The sequence below is a fragment of the Alnus glutinosa genome, chromosome 1, assembly GCF_958979055.1.
Source record: "Alnus glutinosa chromosome 1, dhAlnGlut1.1, whole genome shotgun sequence".
Classification (NCBI taxonomy): domain Eukaryota; kingdom Viridiplantae; phylum Streptophyta; class Magnoliopsida; order Fagales; family Betulaceae; genus Alnus; species Alnus glutinosa.
Genome location: NC_084886.1, coordinates 44,734,692 through 44,760,543, shown reverse-complemented (window position 1 = coordinate 44,760,543; position 25,852 = coordinate 44,734,692). Strand labels below are relative to the sequence as shown.

Here is a 25,852-nt window from a genome sequence, read left to right as displayed (position 1 = left end):
TCCGAGACACTTGATTGCACAATATTTGAACCCCGCTTATGATAAGTTGTCGTTTGAACACGACTTTACTTCCATTTGACTGCGGTCGAACAATGTTATTTCTTAACTCACTCATTAAACCTCAGTTTTCTCAAGATCTATATTAGTCTCATCAGCCAAGACTTTCACAATGTTGTGAGTTAAAAAAGTACTTGCAAGCAAACAAGTCATTTGTAATATAGTGTGTACAAGTGCAAAGTCGAATCCACAGAAAAATAGTCAAAAATCAGTGTTTTGTTTAACTAACTTCATTTTAACCTAGTTCCAAATATTAAGGTTTAAACATGCAAAATAACACTAAGTTAAAGATGATGAAACAAAATATGTAAAAAAATAACTAAGGCTAAAGATTAATCTATCAAACTAAATCTAACAACTCACACTCTTGTTTTCTATTTAAACAAAAAATAATAATAAAAAAAAAAAAATTAAGCTTAAGTTGTCATTCAAGTTCTTAACCACAAATGTTAAAACCATTTAATGAATCCAACTTAAAGATAAATCACAAAGAATACAAATTTGAAATCAAATCATCAATTGTATTTATTCAAAGAACAAATAGCAATGGATATCCTTTTTCAATCCGATAAATCGATGTATCCATCGGTTGAAATACATTAAATATCCTACATCTTCAACCAAACACATTCATTTCAAAAGATAAAGTATTAAAGTGAATAAAACTTGAACAACATATAGATAGAACATTAAATGTACGAATAGTATAACAAATGTGTGAGTGTTATCAATGGTGAGATTTCATCATCAACCTTAGTTCAGAGTTTTAACCTCCCATAACTAAAAACACCACAAGAACTTGAAGAACAACCATGAAATTAGACGAAAACTTTACAAAAGAGACGTATCTAAAGGAAAAGAGTTACTGAACCAAGCTGTAAAATGAACGAAAATAAACCTAGCTGCTGCTCTAAAATCGTTCTTCAATAAGGAGGCATGATTATAGCTTTAAAGAAGGAAATTAGGGTTAGATACACATGTAAAATGACACCTCTATCCTTTTTTAGGGTTCCTTTCTAGCTAGAGACAACCAAAGTCACGAAATTAGCGTGTTTTGCTGCGAAAATCAGAGGGATAAATGTTTTTTGTCATGGAGAAGCCCCTGATTGGGCATATTTTTTTTATTAATTTTGAATTTACGTGCAAAATTACAATGTCAAACAAAATGAGAAGTGTTCAAAATAAGCAGTTGGATTGTCAGGTACAAAATTAAGAAAAAATTGTATCAATGGTCTTTGTGATTAGTCTAAATTACAAATTATACTATGGTACAAAAAGTTTTGGAGAGTCCTTGTGGTTAACTATAAGAAAAAAGCTTCTTGCACAACAACATTGCACAACTTGTGCACAACACAAAACACATGGGTATAAGGTGGGATCCATGTATTTTGTGTTGTGCACAAGTTGTGCAACGTAATGGTATTGTGCACCAATCACTCCTCTAACTATAATTACAAATCAAGAGTTGTACAATAATTATGTTAAGAATTGTACAACAATTATTTCTCATTGTGAAATAGGAAAACAAGCTCACTAATTTAATATTGATAAAGATTGTAAAAAATAAAAAACAGCTCATTCATGGATCATTGAGGGAAAACTAATCTCATCATAGAAGGAAAATCATAATTACTGTTATTTGGAATATATATATGGAAGTATGGAACCCGTTTAATTCCAAAAATCATCGGATACAATTTAGATGTCTTTGTGCATATATATTTAGTTGATTGTATGTGTAACAGTGCGCATTGAGAAAATTAAAACTTGTGTTCTAATTGAGAGTTTTTCAGGGTATCAAAGCACAATAAAACAAACACCATTACTTGATCCAATCACAATATATCATCATCTTCCTCTTCCACCGGCTGTCACAACAACTACCTTCTTTACACCTAATATTTCTCACCTTGTCTCTATCAAATTAGATAGCTCCAATAATTTCCTATGGATCTTCCAATAAGAACGATATATAGACGTGTGGACTATAAATTGTTGAGCATTGTCAAGGCACGCGGTGGACATCAATATCATTACTACTGAATGGTTATTTCTAAAGTAAAGCTAGACATTCAATGCAACAGGGTCCCATTAGAACCATTCTTCTAGCTTGATGGGCTGGAATTCTCAACAGTATTAATGTAACCAGCTACTCTTTTTTAATTTCCGCAAAATCGTCTTCCCTTTCAAATTTTCATTTGAAAATTCACCATTAATAACATTCTCCAACTACTCTTGATTAGTGGACTTGCTGGAAAGCTTACACTATATTTCGAGTCAGGCCCCTAATTAACTTTGAAGAATCTACTCTTTTTTGGGATTTGTATTCGGGTTTACTATTCAAACCATTAGACTTTATGATATGAGTTAGTCGATCTTATCAGTTTTTTGTTAGATCCATTTTACTTTAAAAATTATATTTTTTTTATTCTGATATCAGATTGAGACAAACTTAGTAGCGTTGGAAAGCTTATTCAGAGCGCTACAATTTTGTATTTCATGATAATTTCACAATTCTAACATTTACCACACAAAAGTTATTGTTTTATATTATTTGTACTGCAAAGTGTTTTTATTTCCAATAAAAAAGATCAAGTAGAATAATTTTTCAGAGGTTCTAAAAGTTTAATGATGCGGTAACGGGCAAGCAGGTCACTTGTCTATAACCAGTACAAAGGTGTGTCAATAACAAAGGTTTTGTAAGTGTGAATAACTTGTAATTTCTCATTCTTCTATAGTGGATTGATTTCCTGAGTTTGGCTGTTCCTGAATGGTTAATTTTACTTTTAAAAAGTTCTTCAAAAGATTTCCACTTGTTCTTGTGTTGATTGATTTATTGCTTTTATGATTGCTAATTTTTAAATTTCGTATTACATTGGCATACACGAGTAATTCTACATGTACATTAAATGTTCATCAAGTGTCCATAAACAAATAAGGTGGCATTTAAAATCACAATTGGACATGTGATTGATCAAATGATAATTTTGATTAAATTGTAATTTTAAAAGCCACCTCATTTTTTTGATAAACACTTAATGTACTATTAGAATTACTCGGCAAACACCTATTATAGGTGTCGTTTGGAGTCTTGGCTATTATTTTTCAATATATATATATATATATATATATATATATCAATTACCTTCATAAATCTCACTGGCCTTTTGTGCCAAACCGTCCATAATAATCTTTAATACAAAATACATTTATTTTAACTTGCAAAAATCCAAATCCAAATCCATTTCCATTTCCAAATCCAAATCCAAAATCCAAAATCCAAAATCCAAAATCCAAAATCCAAAATCCAAAATCCAAAATCCAAATCCAAATCCAAATCCAAATCCAAATTCAAATTTTTCACAACAACAGTCTACTAGCTTACATAATACAAAATTCAAATGCATACCTATTACAGAATTCAAATCCAAATACATAATTAAAATCCAAAATATTTGAAACCTATAATCCATGCCCCATAATCATCAATGCAAGCCCAAAGAGAATCTGATTTACGACCTTGTGTGCATTGCTTACTTCAGCAGCTACATCAAATTACATGCAAAAACACAACCAAGTTTTCCGTGAGACAATTTGCACCATTAGAAAATGGGTCCAGTTTGGCCTTTAAGACATAGAAGCAGAAAATTAAGGGTGCTTTGTTCGAAATCATTAGAAAGTAGAAAACAAGTAATATATGCAAATTGGATATCCAAGTAAAAATTAGGAGCAATAGTAAGAACTACAATTTTTATATTACAACTATTTCATAATTGTGATGTGGTATTTTTAACCAACCTTTTGATTAGTCATTGTTACAGAAAAAAAAAAAAAAAAAAAAAAAAAAAAAAAAAAAACAATGATTAGTAATGGTTTGACTAGTTTAATTAAACAGATCTTGTTCGGATTGATCCATAACGGGTTGGCCAGTCAAGCAAGTCGACCTGAACCTGACTCGTCAACCTGAATTGCTAACCCTACACGTGAATCATGTATAGATCATTTAGATTCACTGGTTGATTTTCAAAATAAAATAATACAAGAGTATAAGTAAGCATTTCTCGTCGGTTATAAGGAATAGGCGCGCTAGTGAAAAAAATTCTCTTAGGATACAAAATAAAAAAGAAACGGAAAAGGAAACGTTTAAAAATTAAAATTAAAAAAATAAGTATTCATGAAAATCTTAACAAACAAATTCTTGATCGAAGACTGGCCACTTAGAAATAGCCAACCCGGACAGTACAAATTGACGTCCTAGTCACAACTTATAATCACATCGATCATTTGCTATGTTTTAAGCATAAGGATGCACTTACCCGGTGGCGGTGATGGTGGCGCATAAGCTGTGGGGTCAAAGAAGCTGGAGTTCTCATACCTAAAATTACAGCTGGGTCTAAGAATTCTCCCACCTAGTCTGTCAGCATAAGCCTTCAAGAAATTATTAATAGCCCCACTCAAGCATCGACTGCAATCTTGCTCAGACAAATCAGGTGTGCACTGAACCAGTCCATATATTGTTTGGGATCTTGGGGCTGATGCATTTCCTACTGCAAACTTACGGAGAGAACCACCTGCTGCAGCTCGACCACTTAGGTTTTGCAACAAGTTCGAGAGGTCCTTTTTGAACTCATCCTTCTCATCGTTTGAATAGTCTGATACGTTATAGAGCTGGCTCATCCAAGGATATTCAGTAGTATCATCCATGGTGCTAAATATGTTGCGGCTTGAGTAGCGCAACATGCACTCATTAAACCAAACTATTGCTTCCTTCTGATTGGGACAACGCTCTAGTGTGAGATTATCTTTAGAGATATTGAGGCAATTACGGCATTCATCAGGCTTCAAATCTCCTCTGCAAAGTCCAATTCCATATACTTTGTCAGGGCTTTCCCCATAAGACGAATTATAGAACCCGTAGTCAATGTCAATGCTGTTGGAGAAGAGGTGATCGAGGTTTGCCTTGTAGGTACTGCCGCTGGTATAGCTACCCTGCTGATCTGAGCAGTTATGGTTAAGATAGATATTAGGATTTTGCTGTGGCCGAACAAAGGCTGGAGCAATGAGAATGCATATGGCAGACAGGAAGACAAGTCTTGAAGAAACCACTGCCATGTCTATGCAAATACCTTTCTGGTCACTGCAATGGCATACGAACGTAGCTAAGATACGCCCTGTTTAGTTCGCCCCTTCCCCTCCCCCCTTTCCCCCGCAACAAGCTTTGCCTGCCCGTGTCTGAATGCCAGACTTTTGGCAAAAGACTTTTATTGGTTTAAAGCGTGAAGCTTCACCCATTTTTTGAAATTCCAATTTTACCCCTATAAATTTCAAAAGCAGTTTTTTTGGGTCAGATTTTTTCATGCCATGCGGGGTATAATTGGAATTATATACCGGCCGGCGACGCGTGCAATCTTGTTGCGGCATATAATTTTGATGATCAATGTAGTGCAGTGACTTGTCTTTATCAAGTCCTTACCGGGGCCCCTTTATTGGACTTCTTTTCTCTCACACACGTGAGGATGTCTCTAGAGTTTTTTTTTTTTTTTAAACGGTCTCTAGAGTTGTTTATTTATTTATTTATTTATTTATTTTTGACATTTTAAAAGTGGCTGATCTTTTGATCACCCCAAACTCATAACTTTCTTTTTTTTTTTTGTTTTGTTTTTTTGGCCTTTTGGGGTGGCCGGACCACCCTCAAAGCCGACTAGGGTGGTTCATCCACCCCAGATCGGCCAAGGGGTGGCTCTAGCCACTTCTTTGGGTAACGCCGGCCATTCTTTATTTTTTTTTTTAATATTTTTAGTTTTTAATTATTATTATTTTTATAATTTTTCAATTTATTAAAAGTTTTACAAATATTTTTGAAAGAAAAAATAGTACCATTTTGTACTGTCTTTTACTACAGTATCCATGCAATAGGTTTAAACTACCGCACAAATCCGGATCAGTCCAGTAAATATATAGAGTACGTTGACTTCCAATCGCAACGTGACTGAAACAGTGGCAAATGAAATAATTAAGTGGCCGGCGTCAGCGATTACGAAAGGGGTGCCTTTTTCTAGACGCAAAGAGGCAAAAGTAAAAAACAAAATGAGAAGTATTACTGGACTGCTACTATTTATTTAATGGTTTTTGTATTACTTTTTTTTGGGCTTACTTGTTGTACCCCTCTCCTCCTGTTTACTCCTGTTTTAGTGTTTGGGTCCTTGTGACTCAATACACTTGTGAAATCACCTTTAATGGTGACTCCGACTTTGTGGCATCCGTGCCTCGAGTCAAAGGGTCCGCATCTTCGGAAGCATTGCCCCCGCGTACTTACGTTCTTAGTTTAATATTTGGGTTGCTCATATCCTGTTTGTACTTATAAAAAAAAAAAAAAACAAAAACAAAAACAAAAACAAAATGAGAAGTATCTTAAAAAGAAAAAAAAAAAAGAGTCAAAATAACCGGTTGTGTTGTCAGATATAAAATTATGGAAAAATTGCATTATTGATTTTTGGTTGGCCTAAAAATAAATATATAGGCGTGTGGAGTGGGAGTCAAGTCGGTTGAGACCAAATATTTTGCATGTGTTGACGTTGACTAGTAAATTGTTGAGCTTTGTCAAGGCACGCGGTGGACATCATTACTATTGAATGGTTATTTCTAAAGTAAAGCTAGACATTCAATGCAACAGGGTCCCATAGAACCATTCTTCTAGCTTGATGGGCTGGAATTCTCAACAGCATTAATGTAACCAGCTATTCTTTTTTAATTTCCACAAAATCGTACGTCTCCCCTTACAAATTTTCATTTGAAAGTGAACACTTCGGCATTAATAACATGGTCCAACTCTTCTTGACTAGCGAAATTGTCAGAAAGCTTGCATTACTTCGAGTCAGCCCCTACCTTTGAAGAATCTACTCTTTTTTGGTACTTGTATTCGGGTTTATTATTTAAGCCATTAGACTTTAGGGTTATATACGTTTTTAGTTCCTCAGTTTTAAAAATTTTATTTTTTAGTACCTGAGTTTTAATTCGCATCATAGATGGTACTTCTGTTTTGAGAAAAAAACTAAATTAGTACCTCAATCAAATTTTCCGTTTAAAAACTAACAGTCCGTCAGGTGTTAACCCCTGAGGGTACCTGTGTTTTAGTATAAAAAAAAATAAAATTGAACAAAGAAAAAAGAAAAAGAAGAGGGATGGCTTGGCCACCATGGGGGTCGCCGGCCACCTCCATTTTGGCCAAAGGAACCACCATCTTGACCAGTCTAGGGTGGTTCGGCCACCAAATGGCAAAAAATAAAAAAAAGGGTCAAGGGCCATGGGAGTGGTTCGGCCACCCCCATGGGCAAATCTGAAAAAAAAAATAAATTTGATGGGTTTTGGCCATTGGGGGTGGCATGGTTCAGCCACCCCCAATGGCCAAAACCTTTGACCATTTTTTCTTTCGCCATGGGGTGGCCGCCCCAGACCGGTCAAGAGGGCTCGGCCACCCCCATTTTGGCCAAGGGTTTTTTTTTTTTTTTTTTTTTTTTTTTTTTGAAGTTTTTTCAATTTTTCAAATTTTTTTTTTTTTAGACTAAAACACGTGTCAACCCTTAAGGATTGACACTTGGCGGCCTGTTAGTTTTTTGATAGGAAACTTGACTGAGATATTAATTTGGTCTTTTCCTAAATTGAAGGTACTATCTGTGATGCGAATTAAAACTTAGGTACTAAAAAATAAAGTTTTCAAAACTCAGGGACCAAAAACGTATTTAACCCTAGACTTTATGATGCAAGTCAGTCTTATCAGTTTTTTGTTAGATTCATTTTACTTCAAAAATTATATCTTTTGATTCTAACATCGGATTGAGACAGATTTAGTGTCGTTGGAAAGCTTATTTAGAGCGCTACAATTTTATATTTCATGAAAATTTCGCAATTCTAACATTTACCAGATAAAATTTATTGTTTTATATTATTTGTACTGCAAAGTTTTTTTATTTCTTTTTTTTTTATTATGATTTTCCTGTTGCATCCCTAGTGATTAAAATTTTGGGTTGCCTGTCTTTTTAAGGATCGATCTTCGACATATTTCAGTTGAATATGATCAAATACTTGGTTGAATGCATTGATAGATCCAATCAAACGTGTACTTTTGTATTGGGAGACAAACTACAAAATCATAGGTGGCATTGCTCAAAGACTTCTTAATCTTCATGAAAGACTAAAATGATGAGATGCATCTCCATAGGATTACTGTTCTTCCAAGAAAATGTAGTTGACTAACCAATCATAACTTCTCTGGTTCTTATGCTTAATAGCTACTCCCCCAGTACGCTTCTGGTACCTTCGCCGTCGGTATTTTTCATGAACAGCAGCAGCATTGAATCTGACACGTCCGTGCAATGGGAGCATAATTTAGGGGTAACAGAAAAAGAGTGAGGTCAATTTAAAAGCAGCTCTGTCCAAGCCTCGGCAAGCTTCAACTACTGGGCTAATGTTTGATGATTAATTTTAGATGTAATTAAGACTATTGTTCTTCGTATTTCTTTTTCTTTAAGCTTTATAATTAAGAAAACACAATATATATATATATATGTTGAGTTACCATTAATGATATATTAGTTATCTAAATCAGATTCGTAGGTCAACTTGGATCCATCCATAATGTTGAGAGATTTAGTGATTAACGACTAATTTAATATAAGTTAAAACAACAAATATAGAATAAATTACGTATATTAGTGTCATGTTTTTCATGATTATATATATATGCATGGTCCTGATCGACAGCAGAAGTCCTCCAAATCTTCTGCTTAAATCGCACTTCTTTAAGTCCTCTTCTCTGCTTCCAACATTTTTCACTCTAAAAATCAATGTTTTCTCTTCTAAATACACGACAGCCTCACAACTATTTGGCTTAAATGTCATAACTATCTCATTATAATACAAGACAATGTCAATCCACCCTAAGATCCGTCAATTTTATTTTATTTTTTTTAAAAAAAAAATGATGAATTGACACTATCACATCATCGTAATGAGATAATTGTGAAATAAAAATGTAGTTTTTAGCATTACTCTATTAAATGTATAAATATAATCTAGATGATCCTCCACGTTTCAAATAAGTATTTCCAACAAAAATTGTTCAAATTATTATTCGAGTAGTTGATCGGACAATTCAAAATTTATTTGAACCTAAATTACTAAGAAAAATAAGTTTTATATATATATATATATATATATATATATATATATATATATGAGAAATAATCCCTACACTCATTTCTCACAACAATTCCACAACAAGCTGACGTGGCTGATAATATTTTATTATTTTTTTGTTTTGTTTTCATTTCTTTTTGTAAAAAAATAATAAAATATTATCAGCCACGTCAGATTGTTGTGGGGCTGTTGTGAGAAATGAGTGTATGGATCATTTCTCTCTCTCTATATATATATATATATATATATATATATATATATATGAGTAATGATTCTTGGATAACTCTTACACAACTCTTGCACAACTCTAACTAAAAAAATGGATAATTACACCATTGGTCCCTGGGGTTGGCATAAATTACAAATCACTCCCTGTTGTACAAAAAGTTCATATTGGAAGGTCATTGTGATAAACTATAATTACGAATCACTCATTGAACCCGTTTTCGTCCACCAAGTTAACAGATTCCGTTAGTTTGTCACGCCATACTCAATAAGAAATTAGCACGTGTCAATTACAATAAAAAAAATATAAATAAATAAAACTAAAAAATTATTTATTTATTTTTAAAAAAAAAACAAATATCAAATATCAAATATCAAATGGGTGGTTGCCAGGGGTGGCCCGACCACTTCTTGGGGGTGACATGTAGCCACCCCAGAGCTTAGGGTGGCCACGTGTCGATTTCCCATTAGGTATGACGTGACAAACTAACGGAATCTATTAATTTGATGAATGGAAAACGGGTTCAGGGAGTGATTCGTAATTATAGTTTACCACGGAGACCCTTCATGAACTTTTTGCACCACATGGAGTGATTTGTAATTTAGGCTAACTCCAATGACCAATTGTGTAATTATCCTTTTTTTTTTTATGATCAATTATTAGATTTATTTTCCTACATGTGGGCCCTAAATATTCAATAATTGATCTTAAAAAAAAGTTACTAAAGTTGTATAAGAGTTTTGCAAAAAATATGTAAAAAATATCATGCGCACACACACATATATATATATGCGCGCGAGCAACCTCCTATCTCATTCCCAGGAGATAATCAAAAAGCATGGAAAAATGCTAGGGCATTTTCTGGTGATCTCCTAGTGTTTTTCTGGAATGACATAAATGTAATTAAAAAATTACATCTATGTCCTTTTGGATAGCATAGATGTAAATTTTTAATCAAAAAAATTATATCTATGTTATTACAGGAGAACACCAGAATATGCATTAGCATTCCTCAAAAAATGTCGGTGTCATTCTTTAAAATGATGACGTGGCGCAATCATAGCGGTTCTCAGTTTTGACTTCAAAGTTCTAAACTTTCTTTGTCTATTAGATCGATCGCTCTCTCTCGCTCGCCTAATTGCAGAGACAGTCTTCTCCGAGGCCTATCACTCAAGGTACAAAGTGCTTTATTCGTTTTCTTTTTCCCTATTCAATGTTTGGCTCTTGAGAAAGCTAAGCAAACAAAAAGAGAATGGAAATGAAACTTCGAAGCAAATATTGAAAAGCCTGCTTCAATTCAGCCTAACAGCTATATATTTGGCTCGGAAGTTTGAAAGGCCCGTATTGTAAATGTCGCTGACAGTGACTATCAATGTTGCTGCTACTACCACTACCTTAAATAATGTCAATGTTGAGTCCACAACCGGAATGATAGTGACTCAATGTCACCACCATGATAGACACTAATTGTTGTCGCCAACAGCACTGCTGCTATTGCTCCCATGAACTTGACGCTGCTTCCACTTCCACTATTACCACGATTGGTACCAACTCGATCATGTTGTTATAACTTTTAATACAGTCACATCACTATCATCAATAATCGCCGAACTATTCATAAATTCCACCGCTACAGTCACTACAGTTGGAACTTGCTGCTACTGATCCCATCAATCAAAAAAATAAGAAATGAAAAGATGGATTTTTCATATTTCAGAAATTGCTGTTATCAAAGAATAATATACTATTCAGTATTGGTTTTCCAATTTCAAATTATGTGTACTCATTTCTTTTTTTAGAATTTCTAAATTAGAATTAGAAATTCTAACTTCTAGTTTCGATATGGCTTTGTTATCTACTAATGTGCTTTGACTAGTTACTTGTTTACCTTGGTTGTGTTTTTTGTTAAACCTTGGTTTGTAGTAGGTGAAAGTAAGTAGGTGTTATGTATCCACGTAGGCTTCTAGAAACATGTTTGTTAAAGGCTCTTTTTGTTTTGTATGTAAATGAAAAAGAAGCTATGTATGGACGGATGAGATATGAAAAAAAGAAGACTCCCGAGAATAGAAGAAGAAAGATTCTGCAGAAAAAACCCCTTCCATTTTCTCTGTTTTCAGCTCTGTTTTTACCTCTGTTTTGTTCACTTTGCTGCAGAAATTCTGCAGCAACCTTCTCTTATTATCTTGTGTTTCCATGTCATAATCTGCTGCCCTTTGAAGTGTGTTTTGCTGGAAAAATCAGCCAACAGATTTGGTATCAGAGCAAAAGTTTCAAAGAAAGAGTTTTTGGGCAGAAAATTTGAAGACAAAACAGAGGATTCATTGAAGAAAAAGCCATGGCCAGCACAAGCAATTTGAATTGGAGTAGTGTTCAAGTTCCAGTTTTTTCAGGTGAGAACTATGAGTTTTGGTGTATAAAGATGAAGACCTTATTTGTCTCTATAGATTTATGGGACATTGTAGAATCAGGATATCAAATGCCTGAATCAACATCAAGTTTGACTGAAGCTCAACAAAAGGAATTGAAGGAGAACAAAAGCAAAGATGCTGGAGCTCTAGGAATGATTCAAAGGGGAGTCTCAGAAACTATTTTCCCAAGGATTATGGGAGCAACAAGAGCTAAGGAGGCGTGGGATATTCTACAAGCAGAATTTCAAGGAGACAAAAAGGTAAGAGCCATCAAACTCCAAACTCTTAGAAGAGATTTTGAAAATATGAGAATGAAAGAAAATGAAAGTGTGAAAGATTATTCCACTAGATTTTTGGAGTTGGTAAATCAAATGAAAGCTTATGGAGAAGATATGATTGATCGTAGAATTGTTGAGAAAATTTTGATAAGCTTATCTGAAAAATTTGATCCTATGGTGGCTGTTATTGAAGAAACTAAAGACCTCTCTAGTTTAGGTGTTCAAGAGTTGTTGGGTTCATTGAAATCTCATGAGCAAAGGTTGGAACGACACTCCGAAAAATCAATAGAGAGTGCATTTCAATCTAAGCTCACAGTTAATGCTAAAAATCATGAAAAGAAAGCATTAACTCATGAACAAAGTGAAGGGAATCTATCTAGAGGAGGTAGAAGTTATAGAGCAAGAGGAAGAGGAAGAAGTCCAAGAGGAAGAGGTAGAGGTAGCTATGAAAGAAAGCCAAGTGACGAAGGCTCTTCACAAAGATGTAATATTTGCAAGAAGAGTAGTCATGTTGAGAAAGACTGCTGGTTCAAGGGAAAGCCACAATGTTTTCATTGCAAAAAATTTGGCCACTTGCAAAAAGATTGTAGATTATTGAAGAACAATCAACAAGCAAATTTCACCGAGGAGAAAGAGGGTGAAGGAAGCTTATTCTATGCATGTCAACATGTTTCCGAGAAGAAGAATGATACATGGTTCTTAGACAGTGGTTGTAGCAATCATATGACCCCGGAAAAAGAAATCTTTATTGACATAGACACCTCATTCAGCTCCAAAGTGAAGATGGGAAATGGTGTTGTGGTGGATGTTAAAGGAAAAGGAAGCATTGGAGTTGAAACCAAGAGAGGACTGAAGCAAATTCATGATGTTTTGTTTGTTCCGGAGTTAGATCAAAACTTGCTTAGCATTGGACAGCTCATGGAGCATGATTATGCTCTTTACTTTAAAGGACGTAGTTGTACAGTGTATGATGCAGGGAAAGAGAAATTGATTGTGGCTGAAGTTAAAATGGCTCCAAATAGAAGCTTTCCACTCACTTTCAAATATACAAAAGATATGGCTCTAAAAGCTAGTGTACTTGATGAATCATGGTTGTGGCATAAAAGATTAGGTCATTTGAATTTTCAAAGTCTCAAGCTACTACATCAGAAAAATATGGTACAAGGGCTTCCTACTATCATTGAAAAGAATGAAGTTTGTGAAGGTTGTGCTCTTGGGAAGCATCATCGACAACCATTTTCAAAAGGAGTAGCATGGAGAGCTAAGAAGATGTTAGAATTGGTGCATACTGACGTTTGTGGACCGATGCAAACTCTTTCTCATTCTCAAAACAGGTACTTTATTCTCTTTATTGATGATTATAGTCGCATGACTTGGGTTTATTTTATGAAACAAAAATCTGAAGTCTTCAATATCTTTAGAAAGTTTAAATGTCTTGTTGAAAGACAAAGTGGTTGTCTTATTAAAGTCTTGAGAAGTGATAGAGGGAAGGAATATACCTCAAATCAATTTCATAAATTCTGTGAAGATGAAGGCATGGAAAGGCAATTGACAGTTTCTTATACTCTACAACAAAATGGGGTATCCGAAAGGAAGAATCAAACAGTAATGGAAATGGCCAAATCAATGTTGCATGAGAAAGGTTTACCAAAAACCTTCTGGGCTGAAGCTGTATACACAGCTGTTTATTTGATGAATAGATGTCCAACTAAGGCCGTGTGGGGTAAAACACCATTTGAAGCTTGGAGTGGAAGAAAGCCATCAATCAAGCATCTTAGAGTATTTGGTTGTATTTGTTATGCTCAAATCCCAAAGGAGAAAAGATACAAGCTGGATGAGACAAGTGAGAAGTGCATATTTGTTGGCTATAGCTCAATGTCAAAGGGCTATAGGCTATACAACTTGAAAACTAACAAAGTAATCATCAACCGAGATGTCTTATTTGATGAGAAAGCAAAATGGAATTGGGAGCAAGATCAAGTTGAAGATCAACTTGTTCCCATGACTCTTTTACAACAAAGACCAGCTCAAGAAAATGAAAGCAATGATGACAACACTCATCCATCATCAAGTTCAACTTCATCACCAAGCTCACCATCATCTCCAAGTTCAAGTCCAATGAGATTAAGGAATTTGGATGATATTTATGCAAGATGTAACTTTTGTGTTGTTGAACCTGAAAATTTTGAAGAAGCAATGAAAGAAGAGAGTTGGAAAAAAGCTATGGAAGATGAGATTGAAGTTATTGAAAAAAACAAAACATGGAAGCTGGTTGAGAGACCTAAAGACAAAGAAATTATTGGTGTGAAGTGGATCTACAAGGTAAAATACAATGTAGATGGTTCAGTTCAAAGAAACAAAGCAAGGCTAGTTGCAAAAGGGTATTCACAGCAGCCCGGAGTTGATTTTCATGAAACTTTTGCTCCTGTAGCTCGCTTGGATACAGTGAGAGCTCTAATTTGTCTAGCAGCTCAAAAGGGTTGGTTATTGTACCAACTTGATGTTAAATCAGCCTTCTTAAATGGAGAGTTGAAAGAAGAGGTGTATGTTGAGCAACCTCAAGGATTTGTCATCCAAGGAGAAGAAGAAAAAGTATACAAGTTGAGAAAAGCTTTGTATGGGCTAAAACAAGCTCCTAGAGCATGGTATAGCCACATTGACAATTATTTCAATGAAAGTGGTTTCAAAAGGAGCAAGAATGAGCCAACCTTGTATGTAAAGCATCAAGGTAATGTGAATTTGCTTATTGTTGCACTATATGTTGATGATTTGATTTTGACTGGAAGTAGTACTGAAATGATTGAAGAATTCAAGAAAGATATGGTGAAAAAGTATGAGATGAGTGATATGGGGCTGCTACACTATTTTCTTGGTATTGAAGTGTATCAAGACAAAGAAGAGGTGTTCATTTCTCAAAAGATGTATGCTGAAAAAATTCTGAAAAAGTTCAGAATGCTTGGTTGCAAACCAATGGCTACACCCCTTGCTGTCAATGAAAAACTAAAAAAAGAAGATGGAGGAAAAAAGGTGGATGCTACACTCTATAGAAGTTTGGTTGGAAACTTGCTATATCTCACAGCAACAAGACCTGATATCATGTTTGCAGCAAGTTTGCTATCAAGGTTCATGCATTCTCCAAGTCATTTTCACTTTGCAGCAGCAAAAAGAGTGCTTAGATACATTCAAGGCACCACAAGTTATGGAATTAGATATTGCAGAAAATCCATTGTGAAGTTGATTGGCTTTTGTGATAGTGATTGGGGTGGTTGTGTTGATGATATGAAAAGCACCTCAGGTTATGCCTTTTCACTTGGATCAGGTGTGTTTTCTTGGTCCTCAAAGAAGCAACAATCAGTTGCTCAATCTTCAGCAGAAGCAGAATACATTTCAGCAGCTATGGCAACATCTCAAGCTATTTGGTTGAAAAGAATCCTTGAAGATATTGGTGAGAAACAAGAAGAGGCTGTATACTTGTATTGTGACAATAAATCAGCTATAGCAATGGCAAAGAATCCAGTTTATCACAGCAGGACCAGACACATTGCAATCAAGCATCACTTCATTAGAGAAGCAATTGAAGAAGGAGAAATAGAATTGAAATTCTGCAGGTCAGAAGAGCAAGTAGCTGACATTTTCACCAAAGCCTTGCCAAAGGAAAAGTTCCAGCAACTCAGAGAAGCATTAGGAGTTCAAGAACAGCACATTAAGGGGGAGAATGTTATCTACTAATGTGCTTTGACTAGTTACTTGTTTACCTTGGTTGTGTTTTTTGTTAAACCTTGGTTTGTAGTAGGTGAAAGTAAGTAGGTGTTATGTATCCACGTAGGCTTCTAGAAACATGTTTGTTAAAGGCTCTTTTTGTTTTGTATGTAAATGAAAAAGAAGCTATGTATGGACGGATGAGATATGAAAAAAAGAAGACTCCCGAGAATAGAAGAAGAAAGATTCTGCAGAAAAAACCCCTTCCATTTTCTCTGTTTTCAGCTCTGTTTTTACCTCTGTTTTGTTCACTTTGCTGCAGAAATTCTGCAGCAACCTTCTCTTATTATCTTGTGTTTCCATGTCATAATCTGCTGCCCTTTGAAGTGTGTTTTGCTGGAAAAATCAGCCAACAGGCTTTCAGAGGACATTTCTGTGGTTCAGTACGTACTAATCTTACTAAGTTGGAAAATATAGATGTTCTTGATTGAGCATGGTGGAATATGAGCACGTTTGAATGTGTCATGGTGTCTATATATATCTAGTGAGCTGATTTGTTAATTTTTACACACTGGTTCATTGACTTGATGGTTCCCTTTTAGATGAGCATTGAGTTTCCCAACCTTCAAATGTTTCATTTGATACAGGTTTGGTTTCCTTTCTCATTTTAAAACTACCTATAGATTATAATATTTAATTACTTTGTGCTTTAGGTTTGATTTAAATTCCATCCTTGCAATGTGCTCTTTGAACTGGTTGCTACTTCTATCTGTGCGTTATGTGAAGCTAGCAAGAGCCTATGGACATTTTTGGTATCTTTAAAATTTTTCCTTTATGTGAACAGATGGAACATTCTCTCTCCTTGCTTACATTTAAAGGTTCTATTACTGAAGCAATTATAGAAGCCAAAAGGCAGAAGAAACTCTTTGTCGTCTATATTTCAGGTAAACGCTTCTGTCATATAATTTCTGCAGTTTTGGTTTTATGGAGTTTCCTATCAATGGACATAAGGGTGGTACTCAATTTATTGAAGTGTTGTGCTCTGGTGATACATTTAATAGTCTCTGTTGCAATGGAGAAGACACTATAAAAAAGATTTGGCTTAGGTGCTGTAAAAAAAACTACAAGAGATTTCTTATAGTTTTTTTAACGTACAGTCTAGATTTAATTTCATTCTCTTTCTCTCTTTCGCATGGAAACTTAAAATTAAATATGGATTATTGAAAAAACTATAAATCTCCTGTAGATTTTTTTTACAGCACCTAAGCCAAATCCCTGTCAAAATTAACCTAATTGTAATTATTATACTGTATTTTAAGCAACAATGTTTAACTATTTAAGGCTTTTGGTCACTTATCCTTTTTTTTTTTTTTTTCTTTTTTATAATTATGATATATTAGAAATTATAAATTCTTTTATTTATGAACATAGGTTAATGTTGTGCATTGCTATCTTTTTCTTTCCCTTTTTCTTTGGTGAATAAAGATTCATTTTATTAATATAAGGGGAATGTTTAAGTAACAAGAAAGTATATGACATGTGTTGCTTTCTATGAAGCAATGAACCCTTGGTTAGTTGCATGTCAAAACATGATTGTTTAGCTGGTCCCATATGGCTGGTATAACCCTTGGTGTTACCCTCCCCTAAAGGGACCACATGAAGCTCGTTTGATATAATGTTTACTTCTTTTTTTTCTTAATAAGTTTCTACTAATGGAAACAAAAGATTATTTTTTTTTTTATTTTTTTTTTTGAATAAATTATTGGGAAAATTACGCTTACCCTCTAAACTTTCACCTCAATTGCAATCCCCCCAAACTGAAAAAAAAAAATAAAAAATAAAAAAATAAAAATAAAAAATTGCAATTAACCCCTCAAACTATTAGCCCTTTCTCACTTAACCCTTTGTCGTTAGGATTTTCTGTTAACTTGGATGGCAAATGCATGAAATGTCCGATATACCCCTAGTGAGATGTGTGAAAATATCAAAGTGCCCTTAAATAATAATAAAAAAATAATTAATAAAAAAAATCTTTGGAGGAGACCCACAGCTGGGTCTGCTGGGATATTATCGTCATTTTTCGTCTCATTTAACGAAAAAACCCTAACAGATGGAGTTAAGTGAAAGGGACTAGAAGTTTTGAGGGTCAATTTCAACTTTTTTTAAGTGTGAGAACATTGCAATGGAGGTGAAAGTTCAGGGGGGTAAGTATAGTTTTTCCTAAATTATTGTTTACTTAACATCAGAAAATAATTGTCAATAGTACTTGCTGGTAATTGTTGTGTTAAGGCTGGTAGGAAGGAACAAATGTTCTTGCTGGGCAAAATGAACATGCCTGTTCAGGTAAGTTTGTGTGGTTAGTTTTAGTTCTCAGGTAGTTGAAGTGTGGGCTATCTTTGGAAGCATGAAGTGAAGGCTGTTGCTGGACTGATATGGGATACAAACTCTGTTATGGATTATTTCTTCTTTATTGTATATTTTACTGCTGCTGTGTCCTGTTTTTGTTACAACCTTCTGCAATATTATCAGCACTATAGAATTGCCTACACCAATGCATATTAATATTATGTAATATTTAGATATTCTAAGTACCGAACTCTTTTTTTCATTATTGAGGTTTAGTTGATTTGGTGGGTTAATGTTTTCAGGTGAAGATGCTGAGTCTAGTTGTTTGGAAGAATCCACATGGACTAATTCAAATGTTCGCTTTCTTCCCTTTTTTTTTTTTTTTTTTTTTTCATTTTTAGTTGGTCAGAGTTTTCCTTTAATTCCTTTAATATGCACTCTATCTATGGTTCTTACGTTCAAAAGCTGCATTCAGGTGGCAGAGTCAGTTGAACGTTTTGTTACATTGATACCCTTAATCGAAAAAGAGCGATAATTTAATACCCTTTTGTGAAGTTTTCCCTGTATACAAACTACAATATTATAGTAGAAAACATGCATACCTTATTCAAAAAAAAAACAAAAAAACAAAAAAAACAAACCTTAACCCACAAAAATGAAAAGCACAACCATATCAGATACTTAGCTGATCGATCATGAACACAATTATTAAATTTTCCTCACCTTTAATCTTGGTCTTGTAGGGGGAATTAAGGTGCCAATTGAGCTAGATCGAATTCAATGGCATTGACAAATTAATTATGAAATTACAGCAAATAGTGTTGCAAACAGGAAAATTTATATTTTGAAACCTTTGGTGAGGGAAAAAGAAAAACATAGTTTCTCTCAGCACAGATCGATACAATTAACCATATATATAACGTTGAATAGAACTTCCTTCTCGTCAGCATGAGAGTTTGTTCCTATTGGATGTGGGCAACATTCAGGCCGACGTCTCAGAGCCTTTCAATATTTGCAAAACTTCGTCAACAATCTTCTTTATGAATTTTGCTTCTCGCCTGATGATTATGATTCAGATGGAAAATACAACGTACAACGAAGTAAGTACAAGGAAAGAAGATGGAAAGAAAAAAAACATAAAGTAAATTATTTGAGTCTTCAGGATACCAAACAATGTTATCATACTATCATTTGAGACTAAGATTGATGTCATGCATGACAAACATCTAAGTACCTATATATATAGTTATATTTATTTATGTTCGGACCCACCAAAAAATTAACAAGTAGAGTTAAATAACATATGACAAGCCTAGACTTTGGGATTTAATTAATTGATTGAACAAATTAACACAAGCATCCTGGTCCACGGAACAGAATGAAATTGATGAATGAAAAATTCCTATGTAAAATTAATCAAAAAAATAAAATAAAATGAAAAATGAATGAAAAAGCACAAGCTAGAGTTCATAGCATAATACTCATTTGCAATGCTTTCGAGATCCAAGCCTGGATAATCTGCAGCTTTAGTAAAAGCATTTTTCCACTTATCCACCTTGTCAATATTGTTATGAAACTGCTCTTCATGCATAGCAAATGCTTCTGCGAAAGTTCCGGTCAGACTTCGAACATCCGAGGGTTTTATGTGATAAAATATGGGAAGAAGAGTGCGGCCTGTGGTTTCCCTATGGCTCATAATCTCCACAAGTTCATCAAGGCACCAACAAGAAGAAGCAAAGTTTTTGGAGAAAACTACAATGAAAATCTTTGATTCTTTGATAGCGTTGAGAAGTCCGGCAGAGATGGTCTCCCCTCTTGGAAGCTTCTCTTCATCTTGAAAGGCGCGAATTCCTTCTTGCACCAAGGAAGTGTAGAGGTGATCAATGAAGTTATTGCGGGTGTCGACACCTCTAAAACTCAAGAAGACGTCCCAACGAAATTTAGATGATGATGGAGTGGTTGCTGCAGGAGCCATGGGAGACGAGGTCCTAGTACTTCTTGTTGAGTTCGATTGGTCTGAAAAATGAGACAAACTCGGAGTTCATAAAAATCATAATTTCTATATATATGCATGACGAGCGCATGCATGTTTTGTAACTGTTATTTTCTTCGCGATAATTCAAATTCCAATTTCTTTTTACTTACTTCCTGGTTTCTTCCGCCTTCGCTTCCACACTATGTAAATGGAGATGGCTAGCACCACGAGAGCAACAACGGACACCACAACTACAATGATCACAGTTCGAGATTTGTTACCTGTGAAAACCAGACATATTTTCACATTAAAACATTATGGGGGCTGAATTTAAATTTAGGGATACTTGCACCGTTGGTCCCTGTGGTATAGCATAATTATTTTTCACTTCCTATGGTTTAAAAAGTTCATGGGAAGCCCTCGTAATATGCAATAATTACAAATCGATCCCTAACGTCAAATTCTGTTAAAATTTTTAACAGATTCAGTCAAATGCCACGTTAGCGACACGTGTCGCCAATAAGATGGCGACACGTGTCCACCGTAATAAAAAAATAAAAATTTAATAAAAAAAATAAAAATACTTATTTTTTTAAAAAAAAAATTAAAAAAAAAATTAAAAAAAAATTAAAAAAAAAAAAAAAAGCCTGAAGGGGCCGGCCACCCCTTTGGGGGTGGCGCGGAGCCACCCCAGTGGCCTGGGGGCCACCCCCTGTGGCTTGGGGGTGGCCGTGCGCCACCCCCGGCCACTGGGGGTGGTTGCGCGCCACCCCTGCGGCAACTGGGGGTGGCGCGCGGCCACCCCCAAATGGGTGGCCGGCCCCTTCAGCCTTTTTTTTTTTGAATTTTTTTGAATTTTTTTTTGAATTTTTTTTTTTTAAAAAAAATAAGTATTTTTATTTTTTTTAATAAATTTTTATTTTTTTATTACGGTGGACACGTGTCGCCATCTTATTGGCGACACGTGTCGCTGACGTGGCATTTGACGGAATCTGTTAAAAAATTTAACAGAATTTGACGCCAGGGATCGATTTGTAATTATTGCATATCACGAGGACCTCCCATAAACTTTTTAAACCATAGGGAGTAAAAAAATAATTATGGTATACCACAGGGACCAACGGTGCAATTATCCCTTAAATTTAAGCAGTTATATAGAGAAAGAGCTATCATAACTATTAGTTATTTTGAAACTCAACAAGTTACGCAGTTAAAGTTACGAGAATTAATGTTTTTTTTTTTTGGATTCTTCTATTGTTCTTAGAGCATTCCTAGCAGTCTCACCAAATTTTACTCACCAAAGTAGCTAAAAATCACTTTTCACTATTATGGTGAGTCACCCTTTCAAAATTCTCCAAGCAGCCTTACCATTTTAACTATTCATTATCACAATTCCATTTAAATAATTTTTTTTTTTTCCAAATTTCTTTATTCTTTCTCTATTTAATCTTTTTATACAACAAGCTACCATACACCTTCATCTTGAGATTAGACCATTGCTAATAAATTCACAGAAGTTTTCGTTTGCTTCTCAACTAAATTTAAGAAAGAAAGAAAAGATAAATGAAAGAACTATAATGTTTATGTCAAGGATAAAGAAACATTCATGTCCATGAAATAAGGACACCGTTGTGTGAGAGAGATGGGAGATGGAGAAGAAAATGGGAGAAAAAAGGAAAATAGCGTGCTGATCATGTGAGAGAGAAAGGAGAAACAAAATTAATGAGAGAGTTGGTGAGTATTTTCACTTACCAAAACTTTTTGGTTAAAGTGGTGAGGCTGCTGTGAGTGATTTTTTAGAGTTTTCATCAAATTGGCTCACCAAAATAGCTAAAAAACTATTTTGGTGAGGCTACTAGGAATGCTCTTATTTTATTTTGAAAATCAATTATTGGATCTATATGACCTACACATATGACCTACACGTGGGTAGAGCTGACAATTTTCTAACACAACCCACGAACCTGACACGACATTAAAGGATTAGTGTTTTGCATAAACGGGTTCAGGTCATAAAAAAATGATCCGCTTGAACCGTTTAATTAATAAATGGGTCAACCCACTTGACCCGTACGTGGTTTGACTCGTTTATGAAATTATATATGTACTTTATATAATAAATACATGTGGAAACGAGTCAAACGGGTCGTATTTGGATCGAAAATGGTCAAACGGGATTACCTGTTTATTAAACGAGTCAAGAGGATCGTATCGGGTCACTTGCTGGTCGTGTTCGAGTTGAATGGTTTGACTCGTTTAACTAAACAAGTCGTGTTCGGGTTGACCCATAATCGGTTGGCCAGTCAAGCAGGTCGACCTAAATTAACTTGACTCGCCAATTCGAATTGTGAACCCTACACGTGAATCGTATATAGATCATATAGATCCAATGATTGATTTTTAAAATGGAAGGATAAAAGAATATAAGAAAGCATTTCTGGTAAGTTATAAGGAATAACATCGCTAGAGAAAAAAATTATCTCTTAAGATACAAAGTAAAAAAGAAAAGGAAAAGAAAAAGTTTAAAAATTAAAAATTAAAATTAAAAAAATAAGTATTCATGAAAATCTTAACAAACAAATTCTTGATCAAAGACCACTCAGAAATAGCCAACCCGGACAGTACAAATTGACGCGCTAGTCACAACTTATAATCACATCGATCATTTGCTATGTTTTAAGCATAAGGATGCACTTACCCGGTGGCGGTGATGGTAGCGCATAAGCTGTGGGGTCAAAGAAGCTGGAGTTCTCATACCTAAAATTACAGCTGGGTCTAAGAATTCTCCCACCTAGTCTGTCAGCATAAGCCTTCAAGAAATTATCAATAGCCCCACTCAAGCATCCATTGCAATCTTGCTCAGACAAATCAGGTGTGCACTGAACCAGTCCATATATTGTTTGGGATCTTGGGGCTGATGCATTTCCTACTGCAAACTTACGGAGAGAACCACCTGCTGCAGCTCGACCACGTAGGTTTTGCAACAAGTTCGGGAGGTCCTTACCGAACTGAACCTTCTCATCGGCTGAATAGTCTGATATGTTATAGAGCTTGCTCATCCAAGGATATTCAGGAGTTTCATCCATGGTGCTAAATATGTTGCGGCTTGAGTAGCGCAACATGCACTCCTCATAAAATACTATTGCTTCCTTCTGAACGGGACACTGTAGTGTGAGAGTATCTTTAGAGATATTGAGGCAATTACGGCATTTATCAGGCTTCAAATCTCCTCTGCAAAGTCCAATTGCATATACTTCGTCAGGGCTTTCCCCATAAGACGATTTATAGAACCCGTAGTCATTGCTGTTGGAGGAGATCCGGGAGAGGACGAGATTCCGGTTTGTCTCGTAGGTACTGCCACTACCGTAGTTACCCTGGTTATCTGAGCAGTTATAGTTATAATCTTGCTGCGATCGAACAATATTGGCTGGAGCAATGAGAATGCATATGGCAGACAGGAAGACTAGTCTTGAAGAAACCACTGCCATGTCTATGCAAATATTGCCTTTCTGGTCACTGCAATGGCATACGAACGTAGCTAATATACTATTACTAGTCTATCGGTCTCCGAATTCGGAGTGCATCAAAAGAAATTAGCTTTTGAGTAACAGCGAGAATAATATTAAAATTTTCATCACTAATAACTGCTGCAGCAATAGCAGTTATTTTCTTGGATCTACAAAGAATGATCCAAAATTGCAAGCCAACTTCTTTTCTTTGCAACCTTTCTCCTCAACCAAAATAATCACAACTCACTATTTGATTGTAGAGAAAACTCACGAAAAGAGCTGGAATATTAAATTCCAATATCCAAAATAGTGCACCACCTCTAAAATTGTTTATTCTAGCATGCTAATCGGAAAACAACTCAAAAAACCAAAAATGGGGGAGATCGCTACCGGTGCTGGGAATGGGGGGATCTAGGCCGGAAATGAGGAAAATGGTCGCCGGAACTGGGGGACCTCATTCGGCGGTGGAAATGGAGAGTTCGGTCGGCGCAAGACGGTGAAAGCTCTGTCGGAAATGGAAGACAGCCAAAGATGGAGAACGGACGGTGACTTTTGGCTGAAGATGGAGAACGCACAGTGGCGAACTCGTGCGTGGTCGACGGTGGAGGGATCACGGTGGGGTTGAGGAGAAGAGATGGAGATGGAGAGAGGAAGGGAAAGATTTGGGTGGGAAATGATTTAGGGAAGAAAATTAGTATAGAATGGACGGAGATGGGTTTTGAAAATTCGATTTTTTTTTTAAAAAGAAAAATATATATATATATATAGGGTTAAATATATTTTAGCCCCCTAAACTACCACCCTTTTTTCGGATGGCCCCCCAAACTATTAATGCTTAGATTTTGGTCCCCCAAACTACCACTTCCTGATTTTTTGGCCCCATCCGTCTATTTATGCTGTCAATTCTAACAGAAATTAGCCAAAAATCCGAAAATACCCCTCCCTTAACCGTGAGAATTTCAAAATGTAGGAGGGGTATTTTCGAATTTCTATTTAGAATTAACGGCATAAATGGACGGATGGGGCCAAAAAATCAGAAAGTGGTAGTTTGAGGGGCCAAAATCTAAGCATTGGTAGTTTGGGGGGCCATCCGAAAAAATGGTGGTAGTTTGGGGAGCTAAAATGTATTTAACCCTATATATATATATATATATATATATATATATATATATATATATATATATATATATATATATATATATATCAAAAGCCAAAAAAACCCTTTCCACGTAGGAATACAGTGCCGTCCCTATCATTACTCGTAAACTAAAGCCACAATTATGATGCACCTACCCGCCGCTGACGCGTTCAATGTAGTGCATGTGACTTAACTTTATCAAGTCCTTGGGCAGTTGGGCTCCTTTATTTGACTCCTTTTCTCTCACACACGTGAGGATGTCTCTAGGGTTATTTCTTTGAAACAAAAAGGCTTTGGTCAAGAATTATGGAACTTGAGGTGAAACTTGAGTACCCGGTGCCAAATCTACGCTTAAAGTTACCATATTTCATGAACTCTATAAGTTGTTAGTTTATTTTACTAGTAGATTATACCATCGTGTTTGTGATATCATAAAAAGGCTTTTGCCAAACAAAAAGGCTTTGCCAAACTATTTTTTATTATTATTATTATTATTATTTTTTCAATCTAATCATTTGATTTTTTTTTTTTTTTTTATATATGTGAGTTCTACATATCTAACAATTGATTTTTTTTAAAAAAAAATTGTTGAAGTTATATAAGAATTGTGTAAAAGTTATAAACGCATTATTCTGAATGAAAAATGTGGATGCGGAAGCGATTATTATCAATATTTGTATTCGCAAAATCTGGTTATCACTCTTAGATATCTGACTCCACATCCGCATCATATGATTGCTATTCGCATCCGCATGATTATGAAATGCGGTTATTATCCGCTATCCATATATGAGGTAATAGACATTTTTTATTATTATCTAAATCTATATGCAAGATTAAATAATGCGGTTATTACTATATGCAAGCTTAAATAAATTAATATTTTATTTGTTAAACAATTCACGATTATTAGTCATAGAAGATCATTGTCTTATAGAGTAATTATGATTTGGATTACAATAACCTAAAGGAGTTATACTTACCAAATCCAAAACGACGTCGTTTTAATATAACCTAAGGC

General features: G+C 35.0%; 2 protein-coding genes and 1 long non-coding RNA gene across 4 annotated transcripts in view; 1 reads left to right on the top strand and 2 right to left on the bottom strand.

The window, feature by feature from the left end:
- Positions 1 to 3,380: 3,380 nt before the first annotated feature.
- On the bottom strand, positions 3,381 to 5,289 carry LOC133852092 (putative cysteine-rich receptor-like protein kinase 9). The gene is made up of 2 exons (XM_062288769.1): positions 4,374 to 5,289; positions 3,381 to 3,602 (listed from the first exon to the last, which is right to left on the bottom strand). Exons 1-2 carry the CDS (start codon positions 5,167 to 5,169, stop codon positions 3,520 to 3,522), a joined length of 879 nt encoding a protein of 292 aa, XP_062144753.1. The 5' UTR covers positions 5,170 to 5,289; the 3' UTR covers positions 3,381 to 3,519.
- A 5,275-nt stretch (positions 5,290 to 10,564) lies between these two features.
- Positions 10,565 to 25,852, top strand: part of LOC133852071 (uncharacterized) — a 50,703-nt gene continuing 35,415 nt past the window's right edge. Inside the window, exons 1-3 of one of the 2 annotated variants that reach the window (XR_009895888.1) lie at positions 10,565 to 10,653; positions 16,708 to 16,807; positions 18,512 to 18,736. This is a non-coding gene — a long non-coding RNA (uncharacterized LOC133852071). Of the gene's footprint in view, positions 10,654 to 16,707; positions 16,808 to 18,511; positions 18,737 to 25,852 lie in introns of those variants that run through there. The other variant, XR_009895889.1, reaches the window with a different exon arrangement.
- Positions 18,984 to 24,386, bottom strand: LOC133859211 (cysteine-rich receptor-like protein kinase 29). Its single transcript, XM_062294571.1, has 4 exons — positions 22,883 to 24,386; positions 20,355 to 20,465; positions 19,691 to 20,225; positions 18,984 to 19,267 (listed from the first exon to the last, which is right to left on the bottom strand). Exons 1-4 carry the CDS (start codon positions 23,670 to 23,672, stop codon positions 19,192 to 19,194), a joined length of 1,512 nt encoding a protein of 503 aa, XP_062150555.1. The 5' UTR covers positions 23,673 to 24,386; the 3' UTR covers positions 18,984 to 19,191.

Excerpts from the sequence above, each read along its gene's own strand:
- LOC133852092 (XM_062288769.1), bottom strand. The coding sequence starts at position 5,169 with ATGGCAGTGGTTTCTTCAAGACTTGTCTTCCTGTCTGCCATATGCATT. Across the intron at positions 3,603-4,373 it reads GCCACCATCACCGCCACCGG|CTGCTGAAGTAAGCAATGCA; the intron begins GTAAGTGCATCC and ends AATTTGATGTAG.
- LOC133859211 (XM_062294571.1), bottom strand. The coding sequence starts at position 23,672 with ATGGCAGTGGTTTCTTCAAGACTAGTCTTCCTGTCTGCCATATGCATT. Across the intron at positions 20,466-22,882 it reads GCTACCATCACCGCCACCGG|GTAACAAATCTCGAACTGTG; the intron begins GTAAGTGCATCC and ends TGGTTTTCACAG. Across the intron at positions 20,226-20,354 it reads AAGGCGGAAGAAACCAGGAA|ACCAATCGAACTCAACAAGA; the intron begins GTAAGTAAAAAG and ends CTCATTTTTCAG.